Raw genomic sequence first — 24719 nt, forward strand, 5'->3', positions numbered from 1 at the left:
TATGCACCTCTATGTATTGTGTGAAAGCAGTCTTTGTCACCTTTATATGTCTACCATTTTTTTTCGCCTCTTGCTAAGAGAAAGAAGTGGAACCAACGAAAGCGAAAAAAACAAACAAGAACACCACGTGACATCAAACCATCACCATATGCTACCTAATCATAACGCGCACCACCATAACACAAATAAAAACATCACCTGTGAAACACTTTCAACGCTTCCCACTGATTATGTATTATTAGTTATTTTTCATTTCCATGGCTAAAGCTGATGTGTGTTCAAACAGAATCCACTACAAACACACTACTGCGAAATGTCCACGGCCAATACTCCGAAATACTTTTCCCTACCCGGCATTAGCATTCATTGTCATTCATCAGATGCCATCCCAAAGTAGATACAGTAGTACTACAATTGCAAATCTGCATTATGTTTTCTCCATCGCATACAGATCATCGTATCTGTTTCAGCTGTTTGTATAGCCTCTTCTAGGTCTCTTTCTCATCTTTTTTTTTTTTCTTTCCCTTCACAATGAATTTTTCAGCTTTCAGAATTTTGTCGATGACCAACAAGCTCTTGTCAGCAACATTAAACGAGTGATGTATTGAGAACATTGCAGTATCCCATATAGGTATAAATATATATACCTTCACAAATATACGTAATTACATGTGAAGTAAGGACTTCAGTGTATGAAGCAAAATATCAGTGATTAGATTTTTGGAGGATTAACAAACGTCAGCGAAACAAAAGAGGATATATACCAGCTGAAGCGGAGAAGCGGAAGAAGCGGTAAAAGAAAAGTAAATTAACACATACATACACGAAAAGAGCACTGGAATACGTGTTAACTCACTAGAAAACAACCATACTAGTTTGCTGGCATTCGTTGGTTATATCTGTGAGTGTGCACACATTGTATTGAATTGGCACAAAAAGTATTTGCATAATTATCAATCTGGCATATTATATTATATACACGAAACGTACTTCGTTCGATATATTCCACATTTGAAACTTTAAAGAATCCTTATTGCAACAAGAACGAATAGATGACATCTGATATACTTCTAAGTCATTCTCAGCTAGCGAATACTTCTAAAGAAGATGTTCAGGATAGCTGTTCTACCTTTACTATAGCGGTAGATATCGGCGGTAGTTTAGCGAAAGTTGTTTTCATGCCGCCCAACTCGAGCAGGCTTATGTTCAGGACTCTGGAGACTGAACGGATCGACGAGTTCATGCAGCTCCTCCATGACATTATACAACAGTACCATGACGGGCTATACGAGCAGACGTTGCTTGTCGCTACTGGCGGTGGGTCGTACAAGTTTTATGACTTGATGGTAAAACAGTTTCCGACGGTTATAGGAATTGAAAGGTCTGATGAGATGGATTGCTTGATCAAAGGGTTGGATTTCTTCATTCACGAAATCCCAAATGAGATATTCACATACAACGACTTGGAAGGCGAAAACGCAGTGGAACCCTCACATAACTGCAACTCCATTTATCCGTACATGCTAGTAAATATAGGATCTGGTGTCTCTATCTTGAAAGTAGACTCACCAAAAACATTTAGTAGGGTGGGAGGATCATCTTTGGGTGGAGGAACCCTTTGGGGATTACTCTCGTTGATAACCGGCGCTAAATCCTTCGACGAAATGTTAAGCTGGGCGCACAAGGGAGACAATACAAACGTGGATATGCTCGTCGGAGATATATATGGGACGGCTTATGATAAGCTAGGATTGAAATCCACTCACATAGCGTCTTCTTTTGGCAAAGTTTTCCAAAACAGGTCACACGTAGCCCACGAAAATACCAGATACCCTTCTCCTTCGACAACTTCCACAGATATCATCCAAAGCGACAACAAATTTAATAATGCTGATATCTCAAAGTCTCTATTATACGCCGTATCAAATAATATTGGACAAATTGCATATCTACAGGCGAAGATTCACCACGTTAAGAATATTTACTTTGGCGGCTCCTACATAAGAGGTCATTATACAACCATGAACACATTGAGTTACGCTATTAATTTCTGGTCCGAGGGCGAAAAGCAAGCTTTCTTCCTAAAACACGAGGGCTACTTGGGCGCAATGGGAGCATACCTCCTTGCCCAGCGGCAAAAAACATAATTCTTATCTCATGTGACCATCACATCTACATCACAGTATACTTAAATATTCTTATGTTGATATCTTTGCATTGCACCTACTAGTATTTATTTTTTCTACGGTCTATAATGAATTTATGATATGATCCGATACTGTTATAAGGACGTTGAAAAGTGACTTTTGATTCTCAATTTTGTACAATATACCCTCTTTGATACTTTCAATTTGATCATAGGGAAGCTCATACGAGAATAAAGATATCGAATTAATAACATCTTTTTCCATTACAATTATCACTTCTACAACGCCAACTGAGAAATGAATCTTTCCTGACTGTGGATAAATAGCCAGGTTTTTTATATCTGGGAATAATGTAGAGATAATTTTCTTTTCCCACAATTCGTTCAACAATTGATACGTAGTGAACATCTCCATAAGATCTGAGGAAGGATTCAAGGTTGCTCTTTTAGCTAGTAAGCTTCCCAGTTTTTCTTTCGTTACTTCTAAAGTTGAAAGTTGTTCCTCTAGACTTTTCAACTCGGATTCAGCCAGCTGATTCCATTTCCATTGGTTGTATGTAGAGAAAGTCGGATCTTTAGATGCATCAAATTCTCTGGAAGGAGTTCTTCTTTCATAATCTTCAATCTGTTCTAATAGTTTCCAGCATTGATCTATATCTTGTGACACATCTAAACAGGTTTCCTTAACCTTCTCATTTATGGTCAAGTTCTCATTACTCTTTTCTATAATTTGCTGTTTTAAGGACTCAATTTCCTTGTCTTGCTGAACAATATTAACGTCTCTAAGTTCACATACTTCATCTTGAAGACTTGTAATTTTATCTTCATCAAAGTTTGCAAGCGTCGAAAGGCTTTGATCGTTCGGTATCACATATCTCAGGAAGTTATCTACTGACTCTAACTCGAGATGGAGCTGCTTCAAACTGTTTGTCCATATCTCGAGCTGCTCCACGTAAAAAGTCATCTTCGAAGGGTCACATTGACCTTCTAATTCAAACATCTCATAATCCGCTACTAGTTGTAGAACTGTTTGATTGAATTCTCTCAAAGTTGAGTTGCGTAAACGGTCCTGCTCATGAAGGACTTGCTCTGTTACATGGGTGACTTGCGTTTCAAACTTCTCCACCTCAGAATAATATTCGGAATGATGCTTTCCCATTGTTGTATGTGTATCAGTCCTTCCGTTCTTTACTGTGCAAAGACTAAAAAGGAATCATATAAGCGAGTTTCCAATCAATAGTTCTTATTGCTTCTGACAGCGATCTTCCTTTAGATTCCAAATGTAAACAAAATATACGTCTTGTCTGTGCTGCTTTGTTTACTTTCAGCTCATCGCGCAAAAGAAAACAAAAATTAGATTGTTTTATATGAAAAAAATTGAAAACTTGTGAAACTCTCTATTACCAAACACATTGCATTCGAAGTTACTGTTAAAGATAAATTTATATCCAATAACCAAACACAGCACAACTTAAGTTGGTGGTATGGTGATTGCTTATTTTTAAATAAGCTTTTGCGTACTTTTAGATGTACCATCAATGTGTCTATGTGCTGAGATCAAATAGCGAGGATTTTGTGCAAATGTCGTTTTAGTTTCTACGGCTTAGATTGATTCTTTTCAATTTAAGCCAGTTCGAGAGAACTGGCGACCTACCTTTGAACTTACGACCTGCACAAGTGGAATGACTTATAAGCTGCTTTGATGAACACCCTTTTAATATTTCGCTATGAAGTTTTTTCATCAGTTAAAGTATTGGAAGGAATGTCTATCATGTTCTTTCTGTTTTAGAAGGAAATTGCTCTAAGTTTTCCGCTATCTCTGTAATTCCGTACTTTCTGTTTGTTTTAAATAGAAATATGAAGTTACTTACTTTTGTTCCTTGCTGACAGCTCTAGGGTCACCAGATCCTTGTTTCCACAACCAGAGGGCATCTATAGCGTAGTTTCTAACACTTAGATTGGGCGTTTTCGATTCATCAGCAGCTAGCTGCAAAGCGTCAATGACTTGGCAATCCTTCACGAGATCCCAAAACATGAAGTATATTTTATTTATAATTTGCTTTGAACCGCCCTCTTCCTTGTAGGTTTCCGCGTCAACTTCTGGCACGAGTTGGGAATATGATTGCTTACCCAACTTGAAAAGTATTCTACCAAGAGTTTGTATAGCAATGCATCTTTGGGCAGGGAATTTAGACATGGCTAAATGAGCCAACTCTGGTATGGTATAACCCGCTAGTTCAGGGTCTTCTGAATGATGATGCAACCCATCATTAGTCGTTTCCAATTTCCGATTTGGAGGAACCATGTTCCCTTTGAAGTCGAATCGACATGCTGAAACGTCATGTAAAACACCATCGCCCATAGCCTCAGTATTAACCTGTTGCATCCACTTTAGTTTTTCTGGTTCTTGTGGTAAATCAGGAAAGAATTTCCTATGTAGCTCTTCATTGAAGTTTGGATCGTTTATATCAAGCGGTTCGTACTCTGATTTATTTTCGTCTTGTTTGTTATTCTTTGCCTTTATGAAATGAACGTCTGCTAATAAATCTTTATTGCTCATATGATCAATACTTTGAATGAACTGATATTCTTGTGGAGCCATATCGTCTTCATCTTTGAATGCTGTTTCAACGTCATCGAAGTCATCTTCAATAGATTTACCAATATCATTGACGTTTGACGGATCATTAACGTCTCTCTTGATCTCCGAGGCTACTTCATCAGCATCGATGGTAGAACGAATACCCAAGGCTTCATCAACTGCCTTATCATCTAGTTTAGGTAGGTCTTTATTTTCATAACTGCCTCCTATCCATGTACCTGGCCCTTCTATTTCTGCATACTGTGGTATTTCTGATCTGCGACTAGAGTTAGACCCATCACCGTTGGCATCATTGTCATTAACTGACATAGCTTCCATTTTTTTATTCACTCTTGCTATCAATGATTTCAAAACAGCCGGATTTAAAGAGTCTAGTAACTCTTGTCTTTCATTTTCGAACTGCTCTGGAGTCATATTCTGTAAAAGTGCCAAGTTTTGTAGATGTATCCTTTCTGCTTCTGACAAAGTTTCCGAGTCCTTTGAAGTCGCAGTAGTACCGCCGGTTTGACGAGAAACGGGGGATTCTCTGGAACCAGAAGCAGTATTTTTTTGCTTATTCTTTCTCTTTTCCATCAGTCTTTCTTTCCAACTCGAAACTTTTGTGGGTTGATGAAGCTTGGGAAACCCTGTAGTTGGCATCTCTGCACTGATGGCATCAGGTGCAATGGTTTCTCTCTCAACAATATCACCGAACAAATCCATATCGAAAGAAGAGATTTCTCAAATACTACTGTTTCAACTTGCTTCCTTGGTTAGTGCAAAATCCTTTCTTCTTCAACCACCCAGTTCAGTTACAGCTAAGTTTACTATCTCATCTCATCATATTAACTAAACTAACGCTTTGTTCAAATCATCATCTTAGCTCAGCTTTCCTTTTTTTTTTATGAAACCCAAACACCACAAACAAAATTTAACCAACCTTCAGCATGAACAATATTCACTTCATGCACGGCTCTCAACAAGCACTAGCTGCACAATTCCTGCAAGACCCTCTTTTGGAGGCACTACTAATGGAACAAAATACCCTTCTGCTACTTGTCCATCTGACACTAGCAAAAACTCCGGACACAAAATAGATATTGTATTAGACAGGATTATATATTTAATTGATAGCTATATGAAAAGCTTAAGACAGAGAACCATAACCCTGGCTTCTTGGCAGAACGTTGCCGCTAGGTTCGTAAGGGTGCTTTGAAATGACATATAGAGCATGGATCAAACCTGGGAAGAACCCTAGCAAAAATAACAAAACATTAATCAGGAAGTCTTTGGTGAAAAACCCTCTTTTTATCCAGACTGCAACTGGAGGCAAGAAGATTGCAATAAACACAAGGAACCAGTCACGGGCGTGCATTTCTCTTTTAGTATCACCTCTCCGAAATGTTAACCTTTGTTAGATCTTGAACAGCGTAAGTAGTTTAACTGAACTAATACACTTTTAAAGGTAAATAAATAGTGTCAGTTACAAGTATACCGTGAAATGATACAAAATTATAGGATGCAAGGCGCGGTCGTACTCGGCAATCCTTATATACAGAAACGGTTCTATGTCCTTGGATAGTAACGGAGACGTAGTAGGGTTCCGGCTATTAAGTCCATAGCAATTGAGTAAAATATATGGCAAGATTAAGAGGGCTTATAGCAACAAATGAAGAATTAAAGCAAATACAAACAAGCAGGGCAGACAGACAATTCACTAAATGGAACAAAAAATTCAGGGAGAGCAAAGCACTAAAAGATTACGACACCTATTTACAAGGGGGGAGGAAAGAAGCGGAAGAGGAAAGGGCAGAGACTGAAAACCAAAGTATATGCAAGAACATAGAATAATACATTACCCGGTCTGTAATAGTGACCTCACATATTCACGTGACACTAATATATTTAATTTTACCCTACCAGTAATAACCACTCCCTTAATTTACAGGGGGAGGAGCATGCGGAGGCTCGCTACTGTCCGCCGGAGTACAGTGCGAGAAAGAACCTCAAAAACTACCGTCTCCACGGAGCCAGCTTAAGTTGTTTCCTAACAAGAAAGCAGCTGAATGAAATGGGTTCCGGAAATCCTGGAATACTAAATATATCTCTCGAATTTTCTACGAAAAACCGACCCCAAGCACTCAGATCTCGAGAAGATCTGAGTTTTTTCAGAACCCCAGATACGCTGATTTTCTGAGAGACAAGTGCCATCAACTAGGACCTTTAGCCCCACGAATAAAAATAAATGAGGACCAAAGTCTAGAACCTTTTTTTTTGGTATATGGACAAAGGAGGACAAAATAATAACTAGCGAACGAACGTTCACGAAACTAATAATTATTTGTTCTCCTGGGCAAGCCAAGCTGAGACTTCGTTCTGGAGCTACCTATACATGTTTCTCGCATTGACATGGGCTTTGATTTTGACCTTCAAAACTCTCGTAGCTTATTCGCATGTTTGTTGGTTCCTAAGATACTACGGGTGGTTCTAGAATATGCGAGCACCTCATGTAAAAAAGTGAACTAAACTGGCGAGCATATGAATTATATTTCCCAAAAAGGAAAACAAATACCATATCAAGGCATAGCAACAACAGTCATCGCCGCGTCCACATCCGATAATGCCACTCAATATCTGACGCCAGTCACTGACAGACAGACTTTACACAAGTGAGATAACACTATTGACCGGGAATTATCGATGCAACAAGATTTTCTTCATCTGGGTTCGGGAACGCGCTACCATTCGGATAATCCAGAAAAGCGCTATTAGCATAATTAGGAATACTAAGTACTTTTGCCTTACAAGCAATGGTGGTAGATCGATCATGCGAGACTTACGACTGGACGGCCATCTCCTTTGTCCTTCCTCCACCTTAACTCGTAGATTACGCATAGAATAGCAAACCCATAAACATGTCAAGTCTTTGCTCCGGCTTTTCTTTCCTCCTCCAGCCACCGCTGGTCGATCATTACTATACCTTCTAGGTATAATCAGTCGGATTTGTCGTTAACAGTAAACAAACAAAATATGCATAAGGACAAGAAGAGCAAAGGAAAACAACATACAATACAATCTTGCTCTACGCTTGTTTCTCCATTAGGATCTCAGAAAAACAACGGACACTCTAAATTAAAAACACCAAAATAAAAATTAAATACAAACCCAGCAAAAAACATTCGTCTGAATTAGAACAGGACAAACAAACAAAACTAAAGAAGTACCACGCTCTAGCGAACGCTGCTTCTCTTTCCTTTTTCTCTCTCTACTTTTGCTAGTAGCCAGATACGCTTCAAGCGTCTGTCTGTTTGTTTGATTTTTTTCCCTCTTCGCCCATCCCTTTTCAAATCATCGCGTAGGGAAAATATGGCTCTGGCCTCTAGCCTCTGGACCACACGGGGCAGCATTATCTAAGCCCAAATTGGGCGAGAACGAAAAAAAAAAAACTACACACAACGTAACTGGAGCAGTCTTTTGCTTGTAAATTTTCGAAAGAAAATATCTTTTTCTTGATTTTTGCGTTTCTTTTTGTTTCTTTTTTCTATCTGTTTCCACACAGATCTCTAAGCCGAGATCTCTTCCTGCCAGGAGAATCTGAGAATCTTAGGATAGGAATCTCTGTTTTTTTCTTTGTTTTTTTTTTTTTTTTCTGGCCCCAAGGCCTGTGATGCGCGAACTGTTTCCGTACACTGAATGAGGCGCATTAGATTCGGGGGACAACACCGTTAATTTCTTTTGTTTACATGGGTCAGCCCGCTGAGGCTTTTTTCCCTCTTTTCCTGTTTGTGTTTCTGTGTACGGTGACCTGCGCCCTTTTCTTAAAGATAGATTCCTCCTTTTTTGTTGTTGTTTTTGGACTGCTTCCTCAGGTTCTCGCTCGATATGGCTCGCCATTTCAGGAAATTTATATATAAATAATGAAAAGTCGTTTGACTAATGTTTACTTGGCTGTTTTCCAATATTTCACATATATAATAGGAGTCTTTCGGTTTTTTCTGGTGGTTATTTTCTTCTTTACATTATACATTTGTTAATTACAGATTCATATCTAAAGCCTAAAAAACCAACACAAAGAAGTTAAAAATGCAATTCAAGAACATCGTTGCTATCGCTGCCGTCGCCACTGTCGCTTCCGCTAAGACCAAGTCTAACGCCACCAACGGTACCAACGCTACCAACGGTTCCAACGGTACCACCTCTGTCTCTACTGGTGCTGCCGCTGCCAACGCTATGGGTGCTGGTGTCTTCGGTGCTGCCGTCGCTGCTGGTGTTGCTTTCTTGTTCTAAGAAGCTTTGTTGATAAAATCTAACTACTGTGGTATACTAAACAGTTTTATATTATTATTAATGAAATTTTTCTTTTAACTTTTTTACAACAACAACCGATAAACACAAACAACCAAAAACCAATTCAAATTAACACAAATAGCGAAGTTGAAAACCTTGGATTAGGCTTTCGAAGGGAATAAGTTGGTGTATTTTATTTTTCAGGTGATGTTTTTTTCGTCTGGTACATTGTTACATCAGTGTTTGTTCCTTTGCTTCCGTATTTGAACTTTTAATATTAATCCTTTTTTTACAGGTAATGGCTATGGTCGCTATAAAAGAGCCTGATGATTCTAGCCAAATAGGTGATCAAAAATATTCCAAAGCCAATATTTAATGGCTGCCCTTTTTTACTCCACCTAGAAAATGAATGGATCAAAGTCTCGATGCTGTATCGTCTCTGTTTGGACGTATTATCATGTGCATGTCAGTTACATCATCTAGGTTCTGTGAACTGATGTATGTTTTACTTGTATGCTTTGGTATGAACTGGGAATTAATCTGGTGTACAGCTCTTGGATTTTGTCTTTTCATAAGCTTAAAAAATACATGTCAGTTGGGGTTATTGCTAGTGTAAACCTCTTCGGTACTTTCTTCTATCTTCAGTTGCTTGACCGTGCCATTCTGTTATACTATCTTTATAATCATTACTCATATACGTAACAAGTTTTTTAATATAAGATCAAGTTATTGTATTAATATAAAATGTGCTTTGAATTGGATCTCCCATTGCGTCTTCTTCCGGATGTTTTATTTATTAAGGTTCCATTCGTTACAATTTTACCTGTCCTTTCAAACCAAAACCCCTCATTATTACAGCGGTTCGCACATATTGGTTCTGTGCGTTTATTATTATTATTATTATTATTATTATTATTATTATTATTATTATTATTATTATTATTATTATTATTATTATTTTTTTTTTTTTTTTTTTTTTGTTTTTTCCTTCTTCCTATCTTTCTTCGGTCGCTGTGTGCCGCCCCTCGCTTTTCTTGCTTGCCTCCGTGACTGACGCATCTTGACCCACTCATATTAACGTTTTGAAAGCCAGAAGGATAGCCTGCGTCAGTAAGACCTTTGTAAATCTACCTAGGTCATATTTTTTTATTATTGCTATTTTTTTTCCCCCATCTTTCTGTTCCCACTATTTTGACACAAACCGAATTCCATCTGATGTGTCACTACACAAACTTGATTTGCGACGTTGGACATATAAATACCACTTATTTCGTCATGACTTGATAGAAACCACCCAGGATTTCTTCTTAACAAGGTTATATTCTTCAAGAGCTAACTATTTGTGAAAAGAAGTAAGATTTACCAGATTAGCGCTCCCTGACACGGTAATATCCAGCGAATTGGAAGTGAAGATCTTTATTTCTGAACGCTGTGTATTATCCTCATTATCATCAGAATCGACTAGCAATTTCTACTTTTTTTTTAACATTATCCTATATTTTTATTTGAAGTTTGTGTGCGTGTATCTTCCCAATAGACTTTGTTTTCTACCCTATCCAACCTTTCTCTTCATTTATTGCTCTTTTATTTTTGCTGTCTACATAGTTACTGAGCGCACCTCAAAGACATTATTTATTAGCCGACGATAATAACAACAATAAAAAAAAAATGCTTTCATTAAAGGACTTCCAGTTACTCCAATGCGTAGGAAAAGGTAATTTTGGAGATGTTTATTTGGCCCATTACTTAGGTAGCAATAATATTGATAGCTTCGAAAATGGAACAGATCCAATCATCCCAAAAAATGTTCCTCTAGCTATAAAATGTATCAATTTGGAACATTCCAATGAGCCTATTGATCTATTGTTAAAAGAAATATACTTTCTATCAACCTTAAACTGTCCATATATCACTCATTATTATGGAACATTTACTGGAGATTGCAACCTCTATATCGTTATGGAATATTGCAGTAATGGATCCTTGTTGAATATGCTAAGATACTTCTCTCGATTGAGTGAACAGACAACCTGCTTTATCATTTCCCAAGTTTGCATTGCATTGGACTATTTGCACGAGAAGAGATTGATTCACAGAGACCTCAAGGCTGCCAACATTTTGTTAAATGATGTAGGCGAAGTTCGTTTGGCCGATTTGGGTGTGACGGGCCAACTAAAATTTAATTCTACAAGAAATGGTGGGAAGAATTTGAATACTTTTGTTGGAACTCCGTTTTGGATGGCTCCAGAAATCATCAAAAACCAAAGTTATGATGGTAAATGTGACATATGGTCTCTTGGTATCACCACAATTGAGTTGCTTAATGGTAAGCCTCCGATGTCACATTTAGACTCAATGAAAGCTTTAATGAGAGTAACAAAATTAAACGCGGATAATATACTTCGTAGCATGGACATATCTCCTTTAGCGAAAGATTTTATACGGTCATGTTTGCAACAAGACCCAAATCAAAGACCTACTTGCAAACAACTTTTACAACATAAGTGGTTGAAAAGGTGTCAAGTGACCAGTATATCGGAGGAGATAACTGTAATGAAAACCAACCAAATGATTTCCAAGGACAAACAGAAGCCATGTAAACCAAGGTTCCCATTATCGGATAAGGTTTACAAAACAAACCTACCAGATCAATTACAAAGTTGGAGATTTGAGAGTACTTCAGACTCGAAAAATGACAAGGAGGATGACAATGATATGAGAGAAATTCCACATCTATATAACGAAAATGACAATCAAAAAAATGGAAATGGAGGAATATCACCATTAGCCAAACAACAACTGAGAACTCCGACTACCTTAACACCAACTTCTGCATTATCACCTTCTTCTATGGCTATTTCGCCGAAGACAAATCTATCAACACCCGCAACAGAAACTGAAAACTATGGATCAGATAACTTGTCTCCAGAAAAGGATAAAGATGAATTAATGGCGGACGGTCAAAACATTGATTATTGGAAGCATGTACTTCTTTATTCACTAAAGAAAGTGAAACAAAGGGCAATTAACGAGCCTACAAAGGAAACAATAAGGTCTTTAACAAGATACATGGAAGATCTAGAAAGAAATTTCCCAGGAATCTCAGAAGCTCTAGTCCAAGAGATTTCTACGAGAGTAAGAAAAATAACTGTGGTTTGAAACATTTCAGAGTTCTTTTGTCTTTTTTAATCTTCAATCTTCGGCTTTTTGTCATCTTATTAACATACAATTCAAGTACATTTACATTTACATTTACAATCACAATCACAATCACAATCAATCATCAGTCATTGGATCTTTTTCTCTTCCGAAAAGATTCGTTTAAACAAATTAAGATAATGCATATAACAAAGTACATCGTTAAAGAACATTTAACAGTATAGTTCATCATATAGTAACCACAACATTACATGGATATTCTGTCAAAAACAGAGTAGTTGGTTTCAACCCTACTTAATTGTTTTTTTTTTTTTTTTTTTTTTTTTTTTTGATATAGCTGAAGAGTAAAAAAGTCTTGACAATGAAAAAAACAAAAATCCAGAAGGGAAAAATAGTGACAGGCGACAAATGACAGATGACAGAAAGCAGAGATTTTCGGTTGAAAACAAAAACAGTATGGAACAGTGACTGACGCAAAACCACAAAGATCCAAAACGTGCCAAAATACCCTTTTGTGTTGAGCAATTTTCAAATATATAAATATGCGACACTTGATGAATACAATAGAAGCTTCCTATACATTATTATAATTATCTTTGTTATTGAGACAGAGTATTCTGATATTGTTTTCAGTTCAGAATACTGTAAGTACAGGGCTTCTAATATTCTAGGGGAGTATATTATAAGTGGAGTGACCTGTTCATATTAACAGATATGCTGAAACTAAATCCTTCATTGTTTTTTATGCTAGTTGCAGCACTAGCAAATGCACTAGATATCGAGGTTTCTGGATACGACCAAGAAGTTGTGTTGAGTGGTCAGGATAATTCTAAAAACAATTCAAATAGCCCACTTTGTAAAAAAGATCAACACACCATAGAAAACCAAAATGATTTGTACCTGCTTACAAACGAATGTTCTAATATCGAAGGCTCTATCTCTTTCCAAAATTATGTCGAATCACATATCGACTTGGGCGACCTAAAGAGCATCAAAGGCAACTTTGTCTTAGAAGAGAACAACATGGTAAATTCGATCCAAGGTGGTTCGTTAGAAAAAATCGGAGGAACATTCAAGCTTTTTGATTTGACGTCATTGAGTGCTGTTAGCTTCCCACAATTACGTGATCTAAATGTTGTTCACTGGAGAATTGTTCCTATATTAAGCTCTGTTACTATGGACAGTAGACTTCAATCAATTAAGTCGTTAATCATTTCTGACTCTTCATTGACAACTTTAAGAGGGTTTGACAACATTATCAAGTTAGAAACTTTCAACGTCAACAACAATAGGTACTTGGAGTCTATTTCGACCAAAATAAAGTATATCTCCAAACAATTGAGTGTTTCTGCAAATGCTGAAGACCTCGACCTTGATATGTCTGATTTAATCTGGGCAAATAATGTTACAGTGAGAGATGCCAATGAGATCAACTTGGGATCTCTTCAGTATGTTAACCAATCTTTAGAATTTATTGAAAACAAGGTTGAAGAATTGGAGTTATCTGAACTAAAAACCGTAGGAGGTACTCTTGGAATTATTGACAACAAAAAGCTCAGCAAAACGAATTTTAACAATGTTTCTCAAATATCAGGTGGTTTAATGATTGCCAATAATGATGCATTGACAAAGATTGACTTTTTCTCGAATTTGAAATTGATCGGAGGTGCTATTCAATTCAAGGGTAACATCAAGGATACTGATTTCCCTAACTTGAGATTGGTGAAAGGTTCCGCCGTTATCCAAAGTTCTTCTGATGAACTAGATTGCTCTAAGTGGGTAACTCCAAACAGTGGATCATCGATAATTCGTGGTGGTAAAATTGAATGTGAAGCTAAGGGCAAAAAGAGTAGCGCCAGTGTCAGACAAGATGGAACCGTCTTAGATAGCGTTACCGAGGAAAAGGCAGAAGTCAAGGACAAGGAAACCAACGGTTCGACAACCATGGGAATCAATTTCGCACTATTAGTAGTGGCTATTATTGGTACCATCCGTATGATTTCCTAGTCTATTTTATTCACTCAATTATTCATCATGTTAAGGCAATTCATCTTACTTGAATACACATACAAAAAGAGCCATAGGCTAAATGATGAGAAAAAACGGTCAATATCTTCTAATGAGATTTTATATAGAGAATTAAGTACTCGTTTCTAACCCATCACAAACCCAAAACTGTTATCTATTTGCAAAGTTGTCTCCATCGTAAAAAATGTCATTTGACTAAGTATTTAAAGTTTTTGTCGTTATACTTTTTCTTTTTTAAACTATCGTTTTGCAGCACAATGCTTGATGATGAAAGATACCATATGCAAATCGGGGTGGATGGACTACTGTAACCTTCGAAAGCGTTGAAGCCATTAAACGCACTCCAATTAATACACCGAAAATCACAATGGTGGAGGAGGACAGGAAGCTCAAAAAGAGCACTAGACCGCGGAAGAAAAGAAAGATATATAGTTGTGAATCATGCCGGAAATTCAAAACGAGATGTGATTTTGAACCATCAGAAGGAAAGTGTTATCGATGCAGGATGTTAAATTTAGAATGTTCCTTGACGAATGACCCAGAGTTAACTACAAAATTTCCACAGGTCGCGATTAATAACTCAGCAAAACCAAGAATAGATGATCTTGAAGCTCGGGTGGACGACATGGACAAAAAACTCGATATTATTTTGTCTAAATTAGGAGAGGTGACGTCTCTATTAAATATGAATACGACCACTACTCGAGAAAATACAGTAGATCATTCTCTAACTGTTGGATTCTCAAATGCGACAAATAGTTTGAAACTTCAGGAACCACCCTTGAATCTAATACGGGATATTGATAGTAGGTTGTTTCCCGTAAAAAACGGCAATTCCAAATCAGCTAGTATAGAAAAGGCAAAGAGACCATATGTTGTAGCTAGATTGGCATTCTGGGACTACTTTAAACAGCACGAAGAGCTTTGCTTAGAACTTTCGCACCAATTTTTGATAAAATCTCATTTTTGGATTATTCCTGGTGGTTTGAAAGAAATCGATAAAGAGTATGTTCAGCAGCACTGTTTTATTACAAGCGTATTCACCATTATTGCAATGGGTTTTGATGAGAATGATAAGTACGAAAAGGAGCAAGAGGCACTATACCCACTAGTGGAGCACTTATTGACAAATACTTTGACTATGTTTGAAAAACTTACTGATCACGATATCGAAGCACTCTTATACTGCTGTATGTATAGGTTCACAAGAAAATCCAAAAGATACCGTCAATTAAGCTTCAATCCGCTTGTCTTATGCAATTTTGCTATAAACAGCTTTTTGAATATTGCTGACTTCCACAAATTAAAAGAGCGCGTAATTCTAGAAGAGACATATGACAGTACAGACCTGTTCCATTTACGAATTTTGAACTCGTTGACTGCTTGCAAACTACAACTGTCTATTGGATTTAGTATTTTTACTTATCAAGATCCTTTTATAAAGGAATTGAATAATTTGATAGCGAAGTTTCCCCAAGCAAATTTCAGAGATGATATAAAGCTAAGTGAGATAAACCTTAGCGATGTGGTGAATGCAATTTTTTTGAACTTCAAAGATTATTTCCGCAATTTTTCGACCGTTTTCAAACAAGGTGGAAACAGGGATAGGAATGATGAATCACTCTTAGTTTTCCCCGAACTTGATTATTGGTTGAAAAACTGGGAAGAACTTTTGTCCAAAGACAATGGTGGTATTCTCTGGTTCTCTTACGATTTCTTTTATATAATGATCTGCCGTTCATTCATTACTGAGTTTTATCAACCAACTTTAGCTAGTAACGTGGAATTTCTAGAAGCAGTTTTAACAACCATGAAACATTATTGCATATCGTTATTGAATGGGTTTTTGAAGTTACCGTCATCATTGATCAAAGGCGCACCGATAATAACGACAAATCAAGTGGTTTACGCTTGCCTAACTTTGTGCGACTACCTACATAAGTTCAGCTCCACGGAAAGACAGCAAACTTTGAATTTATGCACAAAAATTTACTGGCATTTAAATGCAATTGGAGAGAAACGGAATGAAGCAACTGAAAATGTGGCAGTGATCATCAAATCTCTTATAGACACAAGCAAACAGAAGCTAAACTCGTCATATAAACAGTCAAAGGAAGTACAAACAACGCCTGCGTTTTTGAGGATGGATCAATCACCTACGGAATCAGTTTCTCATAACAACTTCAGCATACCCGATGTTAACCGGTTTAACACATTTGAAGACTTTTTCCAGGACTTTTTTGACAACTTGCAACCAACTGCTCAACATATGTTCTCTACTAGAAGGTCTTCAACGACATCCAAATGAAACAAATATTTTTGAGACTCGATGAACTACAGCGTTTACTGTAACATAATCGAAGATAGTTTGTAATCTAATACTATATGTATATCTATTTGTTTGAAGTAGTTTTACTCGATACATAGATAACTATGTTATTTGTTATCTTTACAACTCATCATTGGAATTTTCCCTCTTAATATCCACTAATTCAGTTTCAAAAACTAAGTCTGCATTTGGAGGGATAACATTCCCTGCACCACGAGATCCATATCCTAATTCACTTGGAATCTGCAACTTACGACCTTCACCTACACACATACCTAAAATACCTTGATCCCAGCCACTGATGACTTGACCATAACCTAATTGGAATTGAATTGGGACACCTCTGCTATAGGATGAATCGAAGACTTCTCCAGAATCTCTCAATCTACCAGTGTAGTGAACAGACACAACATCACCTTTTGAAGCTTTTATTGGGCATTCGGCAGGCTCCTTAGTGACACCTACTTCTAATTGAGTTAGCTTCTCAGCTACTGCAATTAAAGCGCAGAAACAGAGAATAATTGATTGTAGAAACAACTTCATGGCAAAACCCTTTCTAATATAGCTTCTGTTGTTTTCTGAACTTAGAACAGAAGAATAGATATTTGGCACCTCCACAATACTTTACTGTTAACATTATCTTGATATCACTTTCCCACTTTGAGAGCTGACTTCTCTAAAAATATACTTTTTTAAAAGAAAACCCTTGTCAACAGAAGGTAAACAAACATGAATAAAAGCCGGGCATATTTATATCAAACAAAAAATGGTATTATAAGTATATATATGAATACATGAAAATGCTAGTGTTATAGCAGTTTAACGTGTAGAATTTAGATGGTTGTAATATCAAGGTTTTTCACCATCCATTTTGTTTTGACTTTACGATGATCAACCATAGGTCTGAGAATAAAGCACATAACAAGTAACACCGCTATGGTGATTAGAACCTTGCTCTTTTCAAAAGTTGGTGCTAATTTGTCGAATTGGGAAGATGGAGATATTCTCGTACAGAAAATATCGATGCCAATTGAACATATCATGCTCGTGGATTCCAGATTGGTGGCGACGGAGAGCAGTTTTGCATTTTTAGCAGGAATTATCTGTCTGACGTGGCTTACTATAAAGTGATCATCTATTAGAATTGTAGGTTCATAGGGCATAGCCATAAACTCTTCCGAATCCTTATCTTGCATTTCTTCGGCCTTTTTCCTTCTAGCGTTAATGACAAATCTTGGTAGGTAAGTTACGGACCCGTCATCTAATTGTAGCAACAATGATCTCGTCGTAATTCCGAACTTAGTTTTAGAAAGAGCAAGAGAATTGATAACTTGAGGATAGAAGTATGATTTGGTTATAGCGGCCGGTTTGAAGAAACCAGTCAAAGAATCAACAGATTTACCTGGAGTAGACAATCTAACATCTGGGGTACTTGATTCATAAAACTCAACGACTGCAATTTTCTGTTCAGGGATGGGTTCCAAACTAAAGTAACTGTATACGCACCAATGTTCTCCAACAACAATATTAATCGGGGAATTTAGATCCACCTTTTCATTATGGCGAGTGGAATATAGAGATTGACCCGTAATAGTGTCAATTACATCGAGGTAAATGGACTTGTCTATTTCATTAGCCACCAAGTAGGCCGCAACATTAGGATTCAAATATTTATAAAGAACAGTTCTGTTTCCCAAAATTACACCCAAGCTTGCAGATGCACCATCTTCCCTTATAGAATGACCGGCAATATATTCATTTGATTTCAATGAGCGCTCCCATGTTGGTTTTTTGTCACCATCCTTCAATAAAAATGCACTAATTTTTTTTTCTTCGAAGTGAACCAGGCTTGAATCTGACACTAATGGAGAAAGTTCACGTACTATGGTAAAGCTACGATCTGACTCATTGACAAGTTTAATCAATGGACTTTCATAGCTGCTTTCGAAGTAATAGCCCGTTGGAGCTTCCTTTTCAGTACGGATTGGATATTTGTGATCAGTTAAGTCAATAGAATATATTTTTAAGTCGGAAACAACAATTAAATCGTTCTCTTTTACGAAATGTAAAGCACGAATGTTCTCAATACCGGAATCAATACTCCAAAGTCTTTCACCGGAACGCATATCAAGAGATGTAATTGTACCTGATCTGGATGCCACTACCAATTGTTTAGTGAGTCCAAATTGCACATCCAAATCAAACTGGGCCGCAGCATCCTTTTCTTTAACAAGATCAGAGAGCATCCTTCCTACATTGAATCTTTTAAGAATAAGGTAAGCCTTTAACCTTTCCCAGTTAGTAGCAACTCGAAACTTGTAGGCTTCAAGTAAGTCTAATTCTTGTTCATGATCTATTTCGTCTTTGATAAGGTCTAGACCGTGATTCACCTCATTATATACAGCATAAGCAACAACATCAGACAGACTCTCATCTCTTTCCCATTGTATAATCACCTCACCGTTTTCAAATTTGGAAAACTGGTAATGCTTATCTGTTGTAGCCACCAGTATTTCAACTGTGGAAGATTCTGGGTCCACGTTTAGGTACTCTAATTGGTAAAAGTTATCTGGAAGATCATAAATAACATCTGCAATTCTCAAAGTCCCTTCTTGAAACTGAACCGAAGAAATATCAGGTTTCTGGCAGGAAATCCCACTAGCATCTGAGCCAAGTACGTCCCTCAAAGAACCTTTGCTGCCTACTGTCTGGCTAAAAGGGAAGAATAACTCTTCATCCTGTAACTTGGCTACTTCAGAATAATCTTCGAATGTGAATCTCTCTAAAGCCTTCCCTGATGTACTATTAAGTAATGAAATAATTAATGAGTTGGAATTGGTTTTGCCAACTACTACAAAAGTGTTGTTTACCTTCTCAATGCAGCTTATTTCACCAAGGTTATCAATATGCCAGTCCACTTGAAACGCCTCATCGTCAAAAACAGCGGAAGCCAGATGGGTGAAAAACACCCAAAACAGAAACAGCGCTCCAATCATGCCACCCTATTCCTACTCTTTGGAAACTTGCAAAACTATACCATTGAACAAGGTTACCAATATCCTATCTCTAAACATGTACCTTTAGTGATCTAGGGAAACCTTGAATTTCAACGTTTTACTGCCATGAAAAAAAAAATGAGAACCTTCATCTCCATAAGTCTTTAAAATGAATAAATGATAAAAAGGTACTTTCCTAACACCGACAAAAGACAAATGCAGAACATGAATGAGGTTACTATTATAGTTTTATATATACATATTTTGGAGCTGTATATTCTGCCGCTCTATTCTAGATTATTAAATACTTCGGAATTTTAGAAATGGTTGTAAATTATTCTAAATCTTTTCCATCAGTGGTGTTATTCTTTTGTTCCATCGAGTCAACCTGTTCAGAGTCATTGGTTCTCTTCTGATGTTCTAGGTAGTCTTCATTGAAAATAACTGAGGGAAAGAACTTTATGCTTAATGCAGTGTCTAATGCTAAATTTGTCCATGGATTGTAAATTGCCCATATTTCTGATAGAGATATATCGTTAGAGGATTCCGTATCGTGATGCAAAAGAACCCTTCTTATTCCCATCACTCCTTGTGCATTATTATTCGTTTTCATGGCCCTTGCAGGGGCATGTGTTGCTATATTATGAATTCGTTGTCTATTTCTTTTGTTTTCAAGTGATAACTTCTCCAACTCTTTATCCACTTCATCCAGTTTTTTCTGACGTCTTAAATTATTAAGAAAGTCTGTCATGTTTAGATAATATTCTAGCTTGTCTAGAAATTCAGTAAATGATTGAGGCTTATAATCCAACGGGCCGAACCATTTTGTAACCAAGTTTTCTGCTTGAGCTTGCGCTCTTGCAACAGCAATAGTTTGCTTCACTTCCGGTAAATTCAATGATATGGTCTGACCAGAGAGTTCATCTTTTGCCTTGAACTTCGTCGAGTCCACACCTTCGTGATAAAACCTCACAATATCGTTGAAAAACTGTTTCTCTCTCACGGATTTTGCCTCTTCTACCCAAGGGTCATACTTCAAGAGAGTGAGTCTTGAAACTTCTAACATAGATTGAGAAAGTATTAATGTACCAGATAGCAGGTACACAAGACGTCTCATACTTCTGAATTTATCGGAATACCAGAATCCAGTGCGCGTTCCTACCCGAATGTTAAATGAATGAGTACCTCCAAACTGTACAGGTATGTGCCTGGTCATATACATATCACCGTGCGTTGTACTAAACCTATTCAAACTGGGGAAATCCGCTATATCGCGCTTGACCCATTTCTTACCAAGTTTTCTAAATCTCTGCATTAAAAATATACTGAGACCCGTTTGAATGGCAACCAAAGACCATAGCCCTGTAGTATTGTCCGAACTTGGCACTAATGGTCCCCATAATTTCAATCCCAAACTCGGTCTTGTGTAAAACTTTGGGTCTTTCACACTTCGTTCAGACTCTTCTGAAGACTTTCCCTTAGTATAAAGAGCCATTTAACTCACGTCTTATCACCTAACAGTCGCAGATGAGCAGAATATATGTATCCGACCTTTATTTATTGTCTCTTTACTTAAGAATGGTGATAATACAAGCTGTAAGAAGCGGGAAGCTAAGTTCTTAAATGTGATTGGCAACGTAATTGGTGATAGTTGCCGAAGAGCACGTGACCTAGAAAATTCTCGAAAACAAAGGTTCGATTTCAATCCATTTTCATTCCATATACCTTCCAAGAATGGATTACTAAAGAGAAAATACAAAGTTAGATAGGCGCTGAGTTGAAACGGAAAAAAGGCACAATTAGTATATATTGAGATATATCAGATGCGGGTTAAAATATTTACGTTAAAGCCTTTCTGGGGTACATAGTGCAGATTTTTTTATTTGCGATCTCTGATCTCAAATTGAATTCAATGAAGTGGACCTTAGTGCTCCTAAATTGGTGCATCTACAATTCATCTTGATCTAGTTCATCTTCGTCGTCAGCTTCGTCAGCTGCTTCCTCTTCCTGCTTCTTCTTTTCAAGAGCAATAACATACTCTTCGTAGAGGCTTACACCGTCAACACCATGTGTACCGTTTTCTTTGATGAATGTTAAGAAGGCCTCGATAGTTCTTGGACCTTCAAATGGAATTGGCTCCGACTTTTCACCAGCTGGCCACAAGTAGATAGCTGGGAAACCTGGGATTTCGACGTTTTGGACATCGTTGGCAGTGGCGTCGATGTTAGCAATCAAAACCTTGTCCTTCAACTCTTCAGCTTCGTGAACGAATTCTGCCATGTTCTCATAGATTGGAGCCAATCTCTTACAGTGACCACACCATGGAGCATAGTACTTGACTAGAACATCCTTCTTTGGGTCACGAACGATTTCATCGTGGTTCTTACCAACAATCTTAAAGGTGTATTGTTCTTGCTTTTCTGGGATTTCTTCACTCTTTACAATTGGGTCCACGGCTTCGTCCAAGAAATCTTTAACGAACTTCTCAATGTCCTTGGTGGCCAATTTCAAAGGTTTTTCCAAAGCAGCAAAGTCTTCATCAGAAAGTTGTGGCAAACCGTACTTCAAATCCTTAACGGTATCATGGATAGCAAACAATGGGAATTGTTGCTTATGGTTCAAGTTTTCAGCATGTCTACCAAACTTAGAAGCGTCCAAACCGGCAAAGTTCACCTTACCTCTGTACTTCTTGGCAAGAGCAACAAAGTGTGGTTCGTACTCTTCACGTTCTTCTGGAGTGGTGTAGAAGAAGTATGCCAATGGGATCTTAGCGGCCATGTATGCTTGGTAAGTTTCACCGTTAACATCACCGAAGTATGGGAATGCTTCGACAGCAATCCAAGAGGAAACAGCTTCAGCATCGTATTTATCACCATCATAGACGATTGGTTCAGTTTCTTTTGGCAAATAGACACGCAATTTACCATCGGAACCATGTTGGATGAAAGAATAATCATCTCTCAAGTTGTCAGCAATTTGATAGAAAGTTTCGTTGAACTTTGGAACGTTGCCATCAACAACCAAAACATTGTCCAAGTTCTTAACAACCAATTCCTTGAATTCCTTTTCATCTTCGATAACTCGCACAGCAGGTTCGGATTGCTTCAACATATAGTTGACAATAGCCTTGGCTTCTCTAGGACCTTGATATTCTCCAGCAGGCTTTGAGTTACCATTTCTGAATACCTTCAAAGATGGGTAACCTGGGATCCCTTGTTCTTGACATAGCTGTTGGTTTTCAGTACAGTCAATTTGAGCCAAAGGAATATCTTTGTCTTCCAACTCGTCGGCTGCCTTTACGTACTCTGGAGCTAGGTGCTTACAGTGGCCACACCATGGTGCATAAAATTCAGCCAAAACTAATGGGTGCTCCTTGATGAAATCTTCGAAAGTTTCAGATGTCAACTTAATAACAGCAGAATCTTCTGGAGCTGTAGCCTCTTCCTGCGCAGCAGCATTGACTGCCATCAAGGTAGCCAAACCGAGTTTAATGGTCTTACCAAATAGCATCCTTTATTATTTTTCGTCTATGGGTTTCTTTAATAATAAAAAGTCAGATCCAGTCAGACGATATCAAATCAATACGTTTGTTACTTAGCTGTGTGTATTGAATACTATCCCTAGACACAATTACAGCACAAGTAATGAATTGGATTGCTTGCTTTCGTTTCTCCTCTCCTCTGCCTTTATATAAAAAACACGTAATAAACTTGATTCACATTTATAATGCTTTTTTATCACTTCCTTTTATACACAGAGTGGCTTGAAGAGGACAGAGTGGTAATAAAAAAAAAAAAAATTAGTGTAACATTTGCCGGGTAACAAAAAGTAGCACCCAACCTTTTGATCACTTGGCAATGACTGAGCACTCTAAGCTAGTAGAGGATGAGGCGGACAAAAATACGAGATGTTACCACCTGGCATTTATGAATTACTATTACGAGATAATTATTTACTCTTCATTATTATTAGCAGAGTCTGTTGACTCTTCAGTTTGTACAGGGTTTGATTGTGGCGGAGGTGGAGGTGGAGTGGCAGTAGCAGACGAGACTTTTGGTGACTGATCTTTACCCTCCTGGAAATAATCTGCCATCATGACTGTCGCTGAAGCTGCATTTGCAGCGTTTGCTGCGCGGTGGTGGTGGTGTTGAGCTTGTCTTCTCAATCCGGGGATTGCTGGATTTACGTTTGGTTTAGCAGACCCTGTTGGCAGTGACGCTATGGTAGGCTGTATTAGGGGTTGAATAATATTTGGATCTTGCTTGAACGTCTGAAGATCAGGACTTTGTGTTGCTTCTTGGTTGGATTCAGAGTCAAATCTCTGGACAGGAGCTGGTATTCTGTGTAAGAAACCGTATCCCACGTTACATCCCAACCTTCCGTCCGGACCGATTTGCACAGTGACTGGTCTCACACAGTCCACTCCCTTGTTGTAAACGTATAGCACTAATGAATGATTTGCTCTAGATCTTACGATATCTTGAAGTAAGTGTTCTCCCCCAGTAGCTAGTAAACCATCTTGGCATGCAATAATATAATCTTGATCTGGAATCAACCCTGCTAACGCAGCAGGCCCATTCTCAATGTTTAGTTGAAGCACGTGGTAACTGAAAGTAGCAGCAACCAATGGACTCCATTGAACCTTGAAGCCTAAAGGCTCAAACATCTGAGAAGTCGCTAGCGATTGTGAGCCTGTGTCATCCAATGGTATTTCGCTCACAGTATTTTTTGGAGACACATACAAATACTCTTCTCTGTAAACACCACCTTTCCCGGACCATACATGCAATTTTATCGAGTTGCCGCAATGTTCATTGAATAAGGATATGATTTTTCTGTAGTCAGGATATACTGCCTGGCTCTCTTCTACCAATGGAATTGGTTCGTTATTGAAACCAATAATATAATCAAAGAACGAATTTAGTTGCAATTGTGTCTCACTTACTTGGACGACCCGCAATCCATATAGAGAGTCAGCTTGCTGAGAATACCTGGCATCGTTCTCCTTGATAGGAAAGAGTTGAGGTGGCACAGAATGGAAATACGAATCCACAGGCTTGTCCCCAACTGTTCCTGTCACAGACTCTTCAAGAGTTTTCACCAAATTTTTCGCAATTCTGAACATTATACTGCCAATTCGTTTACAATCCCTTTAAATTCAACGGCGTGCCCTACGCGTTTAATACCAGTCGA

At 37.8% G+C, this 24719-nt stretch overlaps 14 protein-coding genes across 14 annotated transcripts; 5 read left to right on the forward strand and 9 right to left on the reverse strand.

The window, feature by feature from the left end:
* Positions 1 to 1052: 1052 nt before the first annotated feature.
* Positions 1053 to 2147, forward strand: CAB1 (pantothenate kinase; the record flags this gene model as incomplete). The annotated part of the gene is made up of 1 exon (XM_022820695.1): positions 1053 to 2147. One exon carries the CDS (start codon positions 1053 to 1055, stop codon positions 2145 to 2147), a length of 1095 nt encoding a protein of 364 aa, XP_022673576.1.
* Positions 2148 to 2249: 102 nt separating this feature from the next.
* KRE28 (Kre28p) lies at positions 2250 to 3305 on the reverse strand (the record flags this gene model as incomplete). The annotated part of the gene is made up of 1 exon (XM_022820806.1): positions 2250 to 3305. One exon carries the CDS (start codon positions 3303 to 3305, stop codon positions 2250 to 2252), a length of 1056 nt encoding a protein of 351 aa, XP_022673577.1.
* Positions 3306 to 4013: 708 nt separating this feature from the next.
* RBA50 (Rba50p) lies at positions 4014 to 5450 on the reverse strand (the record flags this gene model as incomplete). The annotated part of the gene is made up of 1 exon (XM_022820917.1): positions 4014 to 5450. One exon carries the CDS (start codon positions 5448 to 5450, stop codon positions 4014 to 4016), a length of 1437 nt encoding a protein of 478 aa, XP_022673578.1.
* A 424-nt stretch (positions 5451 to 5874) lies between these two features.
* SNA2 (Sna2p) lies at positions 5875 to 6102 on the reverse strand (the record flags this gene model as incomplete). The annotated part of the gene is made up of 1 exon (XM_022821028.1): positions 5875 to 6102. One exon carries the CDS (start codon positions 6100 to 6102, stop codon positions 5875 to 5877), a length of 228 nt encoding a protein of 75 aa, XP_022673579.1.
* A 2708-nt stretch (positions 6103 to 8810) lies between these two features.
* On the forward strand, positions 8811 to 9014 carry KLMA_10040 (uncharacterized protein; the record flags this gene model as incomplete). The annotated part of the gene is made up of 1 exon (XM_022821140.1): positions 8811 to 9014. One exon carries the CDS (start codon positions 8811 to 8813, stop codon positions 9012 to 9014), a length of 204 nt encoding a protein of 67 aa, XP_022673580.1.
* A 734-nt stretch (positions 9015 to 9748) lies between these two features.
* On the reverse strand, positions 9749 to 10087 carry KLMA_10041 (uncharacterized protein; the record flags this gene model as incomplete). Its single annotated transcript, XM_022821251.1, has 1 exon — positions 9749 to 10087. The coding sequence occupies one exon, from the start codon at positions 10085 to 10087 to the stop codon at positions 9749 to 9751; it is 339 nt and encodes a 112-aa protein (XP_022673581.1).
* Positions 10088 to 10682: 595 nt separating this feature from the next.
* On the forward strand, positions 10683 to 12173 carry SPS1 (putative serine/threonine protein kinase SPS1; the record flags this gene model as incomplete). Its single annotated transcript, XM_022821362.1, has 1 exon — positions 10683 to 12173. The coding sequence occupies one exon, from the start codon at positions 10683 to 10685 to the stop codon at positions 12171 to 12173; it is 1491 nt and encodes a 496-aa protein (XP_022673582.1).
* Positions 12174 to 12917: 744 nt separating this feature from the next.
* Positions 12918 to 14180, forward strand: SPS2 (Sps2p; the record flags this gene model as incomplete). The annotated part of the gene is made up of 1 exon (XM_022821473.1): positions 12918 to 14180. One exon carries the CDS (start codon positions 12918 to 12920, stop codon positions 14178 to 14180), a length of 1263 nt encoding a protein of 420 aa, XP_022673583.1.
* Positions 14181 to 14568: 388 nt separating this feature from the next.
* On the forward strand, positions 14569 to 16509 carry URC2 (Urc2p; the record flags this gene model as incomplete). The annotated part of the gene is made up of 1 exon (XM_022821584.1): positions 14569 to 16509. One exon carries the CDS (start codon positions 14569 to 14571, stop codon positions 16507 to 16509), a length of 1941 nt encoding a protein of 646 aa, XP_022673584.1.
* Positions 16510 to 16650: 141 nt separating this feature from the next.
* Positions 16651 to 17073, reverse strand: FPR2 (peptidylprolyl isomerase family protein FPR2; the record flags this gene model as incomplete). The annotated part of the gene is made up of 1 exon (XM_022821695.1): positions 16651 to 17073. One exon carries the CDS (start codon positions 17071 to 17073, stop codon positions 16651 to 16653), a length of 423 nt encoding a protein of 140 aa, XP_022673585.1.
* Positions 17074 to 17363: 290 nt separating this feature from the next.
* On the reverse strand, positions 17364 to 19526 carry EMC1 (Emc1p; the record flags this gene model as incomplete). The annotated part of the gene is made up of 1 exon (XM_022821806.1): positions 17364 to 19526. The coding sequence occupies one exon, from the start codon at positions 19524 to 19526 to the stop codon at positions 17364 to 17366; it is 2163 nt and encodes a 720-aa protein (XP_022673586.1).
* Positions 19527 to 19860: 334 nt separating this feature from the next.
* MGR1 (Mgr1p) lies at positions 19861 to 21021 on the reverse strand (the record flags this gene model as incomplete). Its single annotated transcript, XM_022821917.1, has 1 exon — positions 19861 to 21021. One exon carries the CDS (start codon positions 21019 to 21021, stop codon positions 19861 to 19863), a length of 1161 nt encoding a protein of 386 aa, XP_022673587.1.
* A 452-nt stretch (positions 21022 to 21473) lies between these two features.
* Positions 21474 to 23036, reverse strand: PDI1 (protein disulfide isomerase PDI1; the record flags this gene model as incomplete). Its single annotated transcript, XM_022822028.1, has 1 exon — positions 21474 to 23036. The coding sequence occupies one exon, from the start codon at positions 23034 to 23036 to the stop codon at positions 21474 to 21476; it is 1563 nt and encodes a 520-aa protein (XP_022673588.1).
* A 442-nt stretch (positions 23037 to 23478) lies between these two features.
* GRH1 (Grh1p) lies at positions 23479 to 24651 on the reverse strand (the record flags this gene model as incomplete). The annotated part of the gene is made up of 1 exon (XM_022822139.1): positions 23479 to 24651. The coding sequence occupies one exon, from the start codon at positions 24649 to 24651 to the stop codon at positions 23479 to 23481; it is 1173 nt and encodes a 390-aa protein (XP_022673589.1).
* Positions 24652 to 24719: the final 68 nt, after the last annotated feature.

The sequence above is a fragment of the Kluyveromyces marxianus genome, chromosome 1 (assembly GCF_001417885.1).
Source record: "Kluyveromyces marxianus DMKU3-1042 DNA, complete genome, chromosome 1".
NCBI classification, from domain to species: Eukaryota; Fungi; Ascomycota; class Saccharomycetes; order Saccharomycetales; family Saccharomycetaceae; genus Kluyveromyces; species Kluyveromyces marxianus.